Genomic DNA, 13,846 nt, shown 5'->3' on the forward strand with positions numbered 1-13,846 from the left:
ATGCAAGCTGATTATGAAGCCATACACATCAAAGTGTCCACAGTATTGTACTTGGATGTAAGCCAGTTATATCACAGCAGTCATAGATATTAACAGTACTGTTGTCTTTGGCTGTATATAAAGCCACAGGGCCACCATTTTACTTGGATATAAGCCAGTTACACAGGAAGTCGTAGAATATCTTGGTTATTAACACTCATCCTCAGCTTTGCCTCTCCGACTCGTGTCAATGACTAAGATATTCTGTGATGTAACTATAGCTTATAGCTACAGGTGATATAAGTTTAAATCAGTTACACATAGTATTTCCTTATCCTCCAATACTCAGTATAGCATTGCAGGTGGGTGGATTTTAAATTTCATGTTTCATTAGCTAGATAGCTATATAGTGAATTAAGACTCAGAATGCCATGTTCTTAGACTAGTTATATACCAATTTTAAAAAGGTGACTGCATTTCAGCCACCAATGGTAAACGGTAAGAAAGATGGCAATACAGGTGGGGATGAGAAACTAATTCTCAGTACTAACAAGAGTTCATAACGTTGTAGTGGGGGGCCCATTACAACTTTCTACCAGATGTAGTCTGTGAAATGTTATAGCTATATGAAATCCTCCTAAGGTTCAAAATTCATTTTTCTACTCTTATATAATACAGGGGGCGATTCAAGATAATTCTAGGCATGTACTGAAAGGAGATGTCCCTGACATTCAGTTTCATATTATTATGTAGGCTTGATTGTAGCTTAAATTATACACAGTGTAGCACCGCAGTACTTTAGTGATGACACACTATGTTAGCCACACTCCTCCCATGCTTTCTGGATCAGTCTCACACTTCAAGGATTTGCCACAACACGTTTATACCAATTGACTAAACCCTTGTAGCTATCCATTAATACACTATGCAGAATAGTATATGTTTAATCAACTAGCTTATAAATAGTGATAAAGCTACAAGCAAATCATGTTATTTTAGGTTTATAGCAGCATCAATGACAACTGCTAGGGAACGATCTTTTGTTTTAACTTTACTCATCACATTCTCCCACGTGAGGGAAAGATCATCATGATATAAGTGATGCATCACGTCAATACACCTGATGTAAGGGTCTTCACAATTTTCCTCTATTTTATTCCTCACATCACTGGTAAGCTGATATATCTTACTGAATCTCAACCATGCATCTTCTATCTCTATCACTATACCCTCTATAATGGTCTCCTTAGTGAGGTCATTACATGGTCCACATAGCTTACACTGATCACCACCAGCATTAGGACAAGCCGGGCAATTGGAGACCAAGTCACCAACACCAGCACCGTCGTTCATTTCTATTAGTTGGATATTCACTTCATCTTTAAACATCTCAGTAATAGGTTTATGACAGTGTTCAAGTGGAGTGTCATCATTGTAGAGCTCAAACTTACAACGTGCATATTTAGTCGTGACAATCCCATACAGCTGATTTGCTGTTGTGTTCTTTGACACCTTGAACACCTCTGGTGGTTTTGAGCTGTCGTCATAGTAACTTAAATGTACAGTTATTTCATCCATGTCATCCACCTGTAATATATAATACAATACTGATACTTCTTGTTTTATGTATGAATTGTGAAATATTTCATACCAGATCATATTAAGCAGTTTACACTTATTTTCAGGTAAGAGTTACATGCCGCGTGCTCACACACACACACTACTAAAGTATACCCATGTCAGTGTTGAATTTAGGGGAGGGTCAAGGGGGGCTTTTGACCCCTCCTCAAAATTTTTTAGCATACATGTCAATTTTGCTGTATGTCATGAAAATCTCATCCAGTGAACTATTTGTGACTTTTACCTGCATAAACAGTCTCTATCATAATTATAAATGTTGTACTCCCAACGGCCAGCCTTAATGCTAATTTAAACCCACAATTAAATATGTTTGAATGTTGTATAAGTACACAGCTAGCTATGTGTATGCATATGAGTGACAGTGTATATAATCACAGTTTCCTTTGATTGTTATCTATATAGCTACACACACACACACAAAAATCTGTTAAATGTATAAATCTTTGTGAGTTTGTTCAGAATTTTCAAGGGAACTGCATTCTAAGATCCTATCTAGCTACTATTTAAGTGCACATAGGTGTGTAGCTACCGTGAAGAACTGCTGTACAGGCTGGCTCAGCAGGAGGGTAGCTGGAAACCCTGGCCTGTCAACAATTGTGAGGGGGCATAGGAAAAGGGACCTATAGAGACTTTTTAAGTCAGTAAATTTCCGTTTATTGTTAGGTAATTATAGTAAATTACATACATTAGAAAAATACACTTGTATTTAAATTCTTCGTAACTTGATGAAACAATTGAGTATTGACTTGAAATATGAATAGTTGGCAAGCTGTAGAATTCTTTGATTAGCAGAACTCAAATTCCATGTCTAACTGCTATAGGTCCCTTTTCCTATGCCCCCCTCACAATTATACACAATATAAACATCAAAATCAAAGATACTCTAGTCACCAAATATACAGCACTGTGCCAGGAAAATATTCAGTAATAGTAGCTACTCTAATAAACTGCTGAAATCAGCCACACACATTCAATTTTCAGAGGGGTTCAATGGGTATCATGTATTTAGTTCGCTAGTCAAGAGGTTACCATAAGTATGAATATTAAGATACCCTAATAGAGCAGTCACCTCTAATGCAACAGTTGAATAAAAATTGTGATAAACCCATACTGAAATCACTCATCTTAGAGGGTCTAATTTTCAAAAACTTCCTGGAGGGCATGCTTTGCATGCTAGTGTTCTTTGCACAGTAAGGTGTGCTGTCCCTGTAGTGTCATTTCATTTTGACACCCCAAATGTCTGGATTTACCCCTGGCTCATGTTAATGCAGAAAAGCAGCAAAGTGCCACAGATCTCCTTTTATTGTGCCATTTCTTGATATACAATTTGAACTGAGTGGATCATGTGATCTTAACAAGTATATGAGTACCACTACTGCTATCTGAATTCCTAAATCTAGGACAAATGCATAGTTGAGTATTTGCAGCATTTGTTTCAGCAATATGATGACTGTAAGGTTATGCTAACCATCACATTCTACGTGCTATAACTATAAAGGTTTCCTCTAGCAGTAATATAATACTAGTCGGCACTAGTGACACTTCAGTTTAGTGAATAGTGTAGTGTAGTGAACGGTGTAGTGAATAGTGTAGTGTAGTGAACAGTGTAGTGTAGTGAACATAGTTCGAGGAATATAGTGTTTGTAGGTGGATCAGAAAAGAGAGATGAGTGGAATGGATTCCTCTGGATCAGGAACCAACTTGGAGATAGATGATCAAGGCCCTGTTCTTCCAAGATATGTTCCTTACCTATCTTTGGTGTTCAAACTGATTGCTACAACAGTCCACCTGCTGCTAGCTTCCTGGGTTGTCTTTACCATCAAAGCCACAAGAAGTTTACACAAGTCTCACAATATATTCGTTGCTAATCTACTGATATCTGGTGCGATAGCTACCCTGTCAGCCTGTTTGACTGCTAGTGCTATGGTAATCAGTTTCCAACTTGGGGCAGAGTCATTCATTGGCTGCACTCTATTCAAGTGCCTCTTACTCCCACTTCATGTCAACATCATGTCATTGGTGATAATAGCAGCTGATAAGGTGTTAGCAATAACTTCTCCTTTCAAGCACAAAAGAATGATGACACCTCGTGTTGTAGCTGCTGTTATCAGTGGATCATGGCTGTTAGCTGTCATACCTACCGTCTACAGTATTATTACAGTGAGCAAGGGTATTGAAGTGTTGGAGTATGGTGCTTGCATACTAGAAGAAAATTCATTCGTTGCATTTGTTCTGGCTTTTCTATTACCAATGGTAATATCATCCATCATAACGGTAATCCTCAATGTAAAACTAACCATCAAAGCCTATCAAGTCCACAAGCAAATTGAAAAGGAAACAAGGTTGTTTGGTCAGTCTGACGGCATTACAGCTTTGAAGAAGAAACAACGCAACATCAGACGGAACAGGAAACCGATTATCACACTACTTGTAGTCATTTTTGGCAGTGTATTCATTAGTATAATCATTACAGTACTTTACATTGTAGGAGGATTATGGATCACCTCACCAGCTTATCACGATCTAATGAAGTATGTCATTGCTCCAAACATTGGTTTTGTATCACGACTGTTCCATCCACTTGTATATGGGTTGTACTTCAAACAAGTTCGTGAACCAATGATGAACTGTTTGAAGAGATTTTGGAGGGTCAATTCAGTTGCCCCACAACCATAAAGGACTGCATGGACGTGACTAAGTATTTTATCATCATGAATGTATTCTAATAGTTATAGTTTTGCCACTGTTGTATATTAACCTAACTCTTGATCACATCAAGAGTTCATAATAATTGTATACAAATATTATGAACTCTAGATCACATATAATTATTAAGTAAAACAGGCCTGTACTATTTATGCATGCCAGGTCAAAATGACTTGGTTATAAACAGTTTGGTATATCCAGACCCTTGGGGCTTATCAGTTAGAATATATAGTCCTCTGGAAAGTATGTACCAGAATAGTTAATACAAGCAATTGGATTAGAAAAGTAAGCAATACAGTCGAAATGCAACCATTAAAAAATGGACGTTTTTAGTTGCATGCACAACTTATGAGAGGTGTAAAATAGCATTCAAGACGTGCCACCTGGATGAGAGAAATGGCATTCAACCAGTGAACTTCAGGCGTGCTTTCAGACAAAAACATTTTAAGAGATGATTTACGAAGATAATTATGCAGTTTATTTTATGTTGAAATGTGCAGGCTGAAAGTATTTCCGTGTTAAAGAAGAATTTAGCAGCTCTCAATTTCACTTTGCTGTCGTAAAAGAGGAGTGCACAAAATCTGAGTCAACAAGAGTAACAAAGTTTGTATGTAGCACGTCTGGTAGTTGTTTGAAAGTGTATACATTTGAGAAACAATTTTTTTACCGTGTTAATGTATAAGAGGGTATTATTCAGTATCCGGTATGTACACAATAACTCATCCACAGTACCATAAGGTAAGATATCTTTTGCGATATTAAATTTTTGCGGATTACCAAATGGTGGTAACTTTTTGGAACAAATTTCATGGTTTAGACATCAATCCAGTGGCTGGCATACCGTATAGCCTAAATATTTCGAGGTTGAGCAATGTTGCTAAAAATAAAATTTTCGCAGATTTACAAACACTCCCAAAATGTATTAGACTATATGGAGGTCTAAATATTTCAAGGCTAAAATTTTTGCTGATGACCCCCAAAACTGTGAAATCAGCAAAAAAATTTCCCCTCGAAATATTTAGGTTATACAGTGACCAGACTTTTTTGCCATGCCCGAGCATTGGGCGGGATTGGTTTAGAATTGCAGCTTATTTACTACTGCTTGTCCATCAAAAATGTGACAGTCGTAGCTTGAAAAACCAGCTAGTGGTTCCATTGTTGTACTGAGGCTAGGTAATCTTGCAGTGATGATCTGTGTTTACGTCACATAAATTCAAGTTTATTCATTTGCACATGACAGCTAAGATCTGGTGGTCAACCGGCCACAGCAATGAGATCATATTTAAGCTTCACTGCTAATGTGATAGCTAACATGACACTGTTGAAACTGATCTGAGATCTCGTTTCTATTTATTGCCTCCTACTATGTATACAATCGAGTTACTCATAGGAAAAAAGCCCTTGGATAATGTCATCTGTCCATAGAAAGAAAAGCATTGGTGAAAATAACATGATTAGTGTTGTGTAAGTTGTGCTACTTATTCTTGTACAATATCCAGCCCACATCTTTAGGTAGCTGATGGTAGGACAAAGAAGTGTGATGCCCTGGGTTTGGCTACACCACTGCATCGATCTCAATTGTTCTACACAAATTGTAAATGAGCTGTAAATATCATTAAAACTTGTGGATAAGATGCTTGTGATATCCTTTATCCCATTGTTACCTTTAGACCAGCAGTACAGTATACCCTTTCATTAGGATGGCTTAATCCAGGTTAACAATCCCAGTGGTTTTTGCAGTGCTATGCTGTACTGCTTGTTTTGTTGTTCATAACTTGTTTGTATGTTTCCCCTTCATCTACTAATAACATGTCAAATTTACTAAGCAAGTCCCATATGCCACCAGTGACATAGTTTAAGTTCGCTGCTGTTAGGAAATTGTGAAATTGTTTAGTAACCATGCGTATTTGTGACATTTTAGAGATATCTTGATATTTCTTTTGAACTTATCTTGATTATCTAACATACCTCGATAACTGAAACAATTATTTATTTTAGTAAACTGCCAATATTGTAACCAGTAAAGTGAGCAAATTGTAATTTGAAGACTATAAAAAAGTAAAAAATGTTAGTCTTAACACTGTTCCCAAGTGGTAGGAGAGTTGGAGCCCCCAGGAGATGCCTACACCATCACGTATAAAAATAATTTACGGAAGTTTACTATTAACTGGATTAATAAACCTATCATCCTTATAAGTCTTATGATATCTCGATAATCGAATATATCTAGATAATCGCACATCTCTAATTTGTACTGTAGAGAGACTTAGGCCCCAGTTTGTTAGAGCTGTCAGAATACACTGCTGGGATCTGATTGTACCAGCTGCAGTGTCGTGCCATGATAATTTTTGTTGTTGGAAGGGAAGTAGCAAGGACTTGGCTACAACTCAGTATCACTGATAAAATTATTTAGGTAAGTTGGTCAGTGTTGTGAGCTTTCTTTGTAGCTATACTACTACAATGTGTGCTGCTACATCGTAGTATACAGTCATCTGGTGATAATGTCAGTATCTTTGATGAACTTTGAAACTATTACAGGGCTGGGACTTTGACGATAGAACTGTTGACCTGCAACTCCACAAGTGAAGCAGTATTGAGCAGGATTAATTTTAAAGACGATAAACTTCCCTGGAGACAGGAGGAACAGATGACAAAGGTAAGTTTTACAAGTTATTGTTGAATTTGTTGGTACACTTGGAATGTATACAGGATTTAGGAAATGCTTGTATACTAGGAGCGTTCTTCCATTTCCATTTTGGAATGTAGTCAGGACTATTGTGATAGCATTTTGCTTCAATCCATTTGCAAATGCAGCTATCTTCAGAAGATGTTCACATAATTTTTTGTAGTTGTTAAACTGCTATACCTTGTTAATTGTAAATTGTTGGATCACTGTTGTTTCCATGTAGGACACAGAACTTTGAAGTTTCACCTCCAGCTAACTCGGGAGTAGTGGAAGTTCTGGTACAAGGAGTCACTTCCTGATGACTGATTATACTATTGTCAGCAATTACTGTATGTGTGAACAGCAACCACAGTGTGCACAACTTATTAAAGCGTAATCAAGTTTGGGCTTTTGTGTAGCTAATTAAATTAATTTGCGACACTACTATGGCTTGAAACAAATTTTTACCACACCTCAAAATCACCTTGTTATATCTCACCATGTTTGTTCAATGCTTTGTAACTCATTGCTAACTTGTTGCAGCTGCCAGATTTGGTTACTGTGGGAGAGATAAGTGACATGTTGTTGCGTGATGCACAGTTCAAATGCAAAAGAGTGTTGCATCTGGAAGTTATAAGTGCTTGTAGTATGTGTTTTACTGGAAGAAGCGCTGGTGTCTTTGTGGGAAAGAAGCCGTACAACTAAATACACATAATAAAGCATAATTTTTGACGGTTGCGTTTCAACTGCAATAGACTGTTTTCTTGATTCAAGTGTGCATGTGCTTCAAGTTCAAGTTGTAAGAACTCTGCAAATCCTATATGGAGATTACAACTGAATGCACACCTTACTGAAACATGAAGTTTCAGCTATGTTCCACCCAATACATGGTGCTACAAATGAAGAACTTTAGGAGAAGTACCTCTGTAATCCATCCAAAGAAGTAAAGTATTGATGTGCTCCCACCAAGCAATGTACTTAGTTACGTGGTAGTGGAGAAAAGGTAAGTCCATGATGCATGCATTATATTTGCTGTGGTTGGAGAAAAGGCACACCTTGGTTGGAGAAAAGGCACACCTTGGTTGGAGAAAAGGCACACCTTGGTTGAAGTGATATTAAACAGTGAGAAAACCAAGTCTGTAGCCTGATATATCCATAGTGTTGTTATGCTTGGCAGGAGGCATCAGTCAACTAGTCAGTTAGCAGAAAACCTCAGTTAAGCAAAAACAATTTGGAAAGGTTTGGAGTCACTCTGAGGACATTTAAGGGCTTGGTTATTCCTAACCGATACTGTGCCAAGCTGTTAAGTGCAAATGGTTTTTGGGTGATTGATATTTAGCCCAACCTCCATGATCTTTACTATACAGTACTACTGCATACAGTATGAAGTGTTATTGTACTGTATGCATGCATCATCAACAGCACATGAATTTCCATCATATAATATTGCACCTAATTCAGTCATTAAAGATCTATTAGAGCGGTCATATATACTCAAACAAGTAGAAGAGAAAAATAAGTTGGATTAGGGATCAAAGAAGAAAGTAGTGATCACTAGTTTTTCTTCTTTGATCCCTAATCCAACTTCCTAATTTTTCCTTCTACTTGTTTGTTTACTTTACTATGACTACTGAGCCTTGCATACCACATCAAAAGAAAGAATGGCACTAGACATGACATAAAGTTAATTTTGTATCTGAATGTGCATCCCAACAATCAATTACTGAAAAGTGAAGTGGTCATTATGCTTTGTTTTTAGTTATGTTCTGCCTGTATCCGGCATTACAAATGAAGAACAGCATCTCTGCAATCACCCAGTTGTTACAGCACGGGTGATAAGCATGATAGCTAGTCAACACAGCCACAGGAAAGTCATATTGCACTATCACAAATTGATCGTCAGTGGGACACAAAGGAGGACAAAGGGAAATCCATGATGCATGTATTGTATGAACTGCAGTTGGCAAAAAGGCATGTCTCGGGACAAAGCAATGTTGAACAGTGAAGAAATCAAGCTCGTAGCCTTACCCATTGTTGAGCTATGCTTGGTTGGAGGCATCAGTTAGTCAGCATAAAATTCTGTCAAATAGAAAATGCATAGAAAAAAAAAATTGGAAGGGTTTAGGGTTGCTCTGAAGGCATTTATGGGCTTGACTATGTAAAACCAATACTGCCAAACTGCTATAAAGGAAAGGGAAAGCTGTTTTGAGTGATACTGTAGGGCAAAAAAGCCCAAACCACCATGATTCCTATTATACAGTATGACTGTACTATTATACAGTACAACTGTACTGTATAATAAAACAGTCAGGTATATTCAGTTGAAATTGATCCTAGAAAGGGTATATTTTTAACCTAATACTAGAGGGTAAATAATCCATTAAACTTTTGCATGCCTTACAACATCTGTAAGTTGTTAGGTATGGTAGCTACAGGAGTGAGGGGTAGGTAAGGCCATACCACTTGTTGCTCAGATATATTTTACAACACAATGGGTTGGTTGGTAGGTAAAAAAATGTAGCTAGCTATTGTAAAGTAGCTAGCTACATATATATAGCCCAATGAGTGATGGACAACACTAAACTATAATATATGTTAGCCAAGAAGTATAGAGGTACACTTGCTATAAGGTAACTATGCCCATATAGATAATCTTACCTTTCAAGATTTTACATACTGACTGCTCTATTAGAGCATCTTGATCTTTTTGCACCAATTGCAAATCAAATTCTGGGTGGTTTGCAATTGGTGCAAAAAGAACCTTAACTTAGAGAAGTACAAAGTGATGCATATAGGTCAAAGCACAGGTGCAAATTATACAATGGAAACTTTGGGATCTACTGTGGAGTTGACAAAAACAGATTTTGAGAAAGATCTAGACATATGGATAACATCTTCTCTTAAACCTTCCTTGCACTGCGACAAAGCTGCAGCTGCTGCAACCAGGATCCTGGGAATGCTTAATAGAACGTTTACAAAATTCTCTAAAGAATTGTTTATCTTCCTGTATAAAACTTATGTTAGACCACAGCTAGAATATTGCATCCAGCTTTGGTGCCCATATCTAGCTCGGGACATAGATACTCTAGTAAATGTACAAAGGCGAACCACTAAACTTGTGAATGGACTAGTCAAACTACCTTATGAGTCAAGGTTAAGAGAACTTGGACTCTATTCTCTTTATTGTTGATGGCAACGAGGGGATCTCATTGAAGCTTACAAGCTTTTACAAGGCTAATATGCTATTGACTAGTGTTGCACCGATATCCAAATTAGCCGATTATTCCGATAACCGATATTAAGCAACAGAATTAGCCGATACCGATAACCGATCCGATGTACACCAATAACACTAACACTCATCCTCATCATTATTAAATGGCTCATATTAGTGACATAACCATTGATATACAGCTCATTCTAGGCTAAAATGTAAAGTTAGATGTATACCACAAGTAAAAGTTACTCATGGTAAACAGGTTTTAAGTACATTTTACTACTGCTATATACAGTTGAGACAAGTGGCTGGTACTACATAGAAACCTAAAAACCTCAATTTATTGTTGGGCATGGCCTAAACCCTGACAGTTTATTATGGGCATGGCTTGTAGTCACCGCTAAACCATTCACACATAACTTAATTAAAATGCCAAATAACTTATGTCTAGCCTCCCCCACATCATTATACTACACAGCACAGTGGAGATTAACATCGGCCTTGATTTAATCAAAACCGATTAATCGGCTAGTAACCAATAGCTGATTCGGGCAGAGTCTCAGTTTGCCGTGGACTAAGAAAGTCCCGGTTTGTCCAGCACAGGCCATTTATGTGCTGGGGGTGGTAGGCAAGGGCAGTCCATCAAGCCCGGGTAAAAAAATTATTAAAAAAAATAATAAATAAATAAAAAATATATATATATATCGGCCCGATACCGATTATCGGTGCAACACTAATATTGACTGGTCAAGGTACTTTACTCTTAAGTTCTGTGCATCACACAAGAAGACACTAAATGAAACTTTTCAAAAAACCATCATCTCTACTTTTAAGGTCGAACTTTTTCACCCAGAGAATGATAAATACATGGCCAGCAAAAGTTGTTTCAGCACCAACAATCTCTACGTTCAAAGCAAGTCTTGATAATTATTAAAGAGTATGGATATGAACAAAGGCCTAGTGCCTAAACTTTATTTTTGATCCAAACTTTATATTTGTAACCCTGTTTGTATATCCATCCATTAATAATTATAATAATAAAATTCTAGGTGTCATGTGATCTAATTTTTTTTTCTTTTCTTAATTAAAATCTGTGCAAAATTGGGTCAGTCGGGTCCGAGCAACAACTTCACAAATAGGTATGGCCTAACAAGCTAAAATCGTCACGAACTTTGAAATATAGAAAGACGACCAGTGCGGTCCATTTCAAGACATAATTATTTCAGTTCATATTTCTCGTAAATTCCAAAATTATTAAATATTTTAGATTTTTGTTAAACTTCCGTTACATCTCTTTGATCATCAATTGCCAAAATTCAGGTCGTTATACCTACGGGAGTGGCTTCTTCAGTTTAATTAAAGAATACAGCACACAATTATGAATAAGAGTTTAATATTCCACACAAATATATCTGAATCTTGGTTACTACAAAGTACATCTCCTGTAGTCTAGACTATACCTTTTAATACCTTTGTTACAATCGGTCGGAGCCTATGCTGTAACCCACTCCAGTAACCGCTGTTCTAAAGGCGCTTCAGTAAAATTAATTATGGCGGCGCACCATTTAGTAAATTTTAATACACGCTAATTACACTTAGCGACGAACGACGTTGCAGCTCGCGTTGCAGCCCGCGTTGCAGCCACTTGAGACTCATCTCATGGAGCGAATGATGGAAGTAGATGTTGGAGAGCGTTTAAGCAAGTTACTAACTCTTCCTACAGAACTTTTGGTTCTAATATTCTCTCTTCTTCGTTCAATTCGGGATAAGGTCAAAATTCGTTACATTTCCCGCAGGCTGCGAAGTGTCATTGAAACACCATCACTATGGCGAGAGTTTGTGTGGCCCTATTATGATGATCGAGAGGAACTTTGTATAAATAACGTGCTGGAGACATGTGGAGAATATGTCAAGAGGATGTCCTTCCCAGATCACGTGACACCATCTAAATTAGTGGAGATGCTACAATACTGTAATGGTGTGACACATCTTAGTTTGCCAAAAAGAACAAAATTTAGTCCATGGCGACTCAAAGGAGCTGTAGAACACATGGAACGATTGGAGTATCTCAATGTCCATTGGGGGTATGATGATGTTAAACCTTTATTACTGATTGGTACAAACTTGAAAGAACTTACAGTATATGTCAGTGATACAGGTGGAAAACCTACGCCATTGGATTCTTGGCTGCAGGCATGGATGGAAGATGGTTTTGTACCACAAAATTTAAATCTTGTTGCTAATGTCTCTATTTATTTCATATTGAAATTGATAGATGATTGGTCACAATGTAATTTACAATTTTCAGCCAATCACACTGCCACCCTTAAGATTTATACAAGCCTAAATGTACCGCTGAATCTTATTCCTCCCACACCAATACTTCAATTACAATATGGCCCTACAGCAGCTCTTCCATTCACAAATGCTAGTAAATTTGGAATACTAGGACTGAAGAAAGATTTGCTGCTACTAACTGATAGTTGTAATGGTGATAAGGTGGTACACAAGGCGGTGACCATGCTGTCAACCAGGATCCTTGGAGAAGTTCAGTTCGATTTGTCGCAATGCAAACTTATTGATCTAAAGTTCTTAACATGTTTTGAGGCTACAATTTGTAGGGAATTTCTTTCTGGCCATCTTGAACAACTTTCCATTGCTTGTCCTAATCTACAGCAGCTAAAGCTTCTAAGGAATTCTAATTGCTTGAAAAGTTTGCAAGGTCTGCAAGGTATTGCTGATCACTGTAAGAAGTTAGAAGGACTAAACTTGTTAGGTATACCAGTTGGTAATGTGGAAAATCAAGTACAATTATGGGAAATACTCAGTAATATGAAGCTAACTCATCTAGCTGTGGATTTGTGTATGCTGAAACACGATAAAGTTGTTAAAGAAAGAATGTGTTACTTGTTCCAACAATGTTCTGTTCTTCAAGCCCTAGAAGTATACAATGATGACCTCTCCTGTTCTGAATGTGGGGAGTTTGTAAGTGGAGACCTGATACAGGTCTGTTACTTTCCAGTGCTCAGTTATTGTAAACTAACTCGGTTCCACTTCCAATGTTCTGTTGTACATGACATTGTCGCTAGTTGTACTAGGCTCAGTACTTTGAGTATTCACTGTTCTCTATATCAATCTCTATCACCGACACTTACTTTGGCACATAGTTCCACCTTGAAGCAGTTATGTCTATCATCACACTGTGCTGTTGTCTTGGATGAATTTATGGAGGCAGTGTCAGCTCATGGTGGACTGGAACATGTTGTTTTTATAGTGCAGGTGATCACGTTTGGAGGAATTGTTGCGTTAGTGAAAAATTCTCCAATGTTGATTACGTTCCGAGCTGCAGTAGTTCAGGCTCTTGAGGAAGATGGGATACCCAACTTGAGGATCCTGAAAGCAACATTGATGGAGATGTTTCCACATAGAAAGGTTTTTACTATGGGAAGTTACCTATTAGAAGAGCATGAAGACCTCAAGTATCTAAATTATGACTTGTTGTTTGGCACTGATTTCAAATCGTCATTATGGCCAAAATCTCTTGACTACTTGTAATGATTGTGTAAGTGTATTATAACTTGAACAATTAGTAGTAGTTGTGTATACTTACTCATCTGATCTGGTAATGTTGTTAATAC

The 13,846-nt window shown here is 37.4% G+C and overlaps 2 protein-coding genes across 3 annotated transcripts; one reads left to right on the top strand and one right to left on the bottom strand.

Moving 5' to 3' along the window:
• Positions 1–891: 891 nt before the first annotated feature.
• On the bottom strand, positions 892–11,775 carry LOC136239070 (uncharacterized). Of its 2 annotated transcripts, none has more exons than XM_066029812.1 (2): positions 11,679–11,775; positions 892–1,566 (listed from the first exon to the last, which is right to left on the bottom strand). In XM_066029812.1, exon 2 carries the CDS (start codon positions 1,555–1,557, stop codon positions 970–972), a length of 588 nt encoding a protein of 195 aa, XP_065885884.1. In that variant the 5' UTR covers positions 1,558–1,566; positions 11,679–11,775; the 3' UTR covers positions 892–969. The 2 variants fall into 2 exon arrangements, with proteins under 2 accessions (XP_065885884.1, XP_065885883.1); XM_066029811.1 differs by having other exon boundaries at positions 11,669–11,769.
• Positions 3,286–4,296, top strand: LOC136239269 (trace amine-associated receptor 8a-like). Its single transcript, XM_066029999.1, has one exon. It carries the CDS (start codon positions 3,286–3,288, stop codon positions 4,294–4,296), a length of 1,011 nt encoding a protein of 336 aa, XP_065886071.1.
• Positions 11,776–13,846: the final 2,071 nt, after the last annotated feature.

The sequence above is a fragment of the Dysidea avara genome, chromosome 11, assembly GCF_963678975.1.
Source record: "Dysidea avara chromosome 11, odDysAvar1.4, whole genome shotgun sequence".
NCBI lineage: Eukaryota > Metazoa > Porifera > Demospongiae > Dictyoceratida > Dysideidae > Dysidea > Dysidea avara.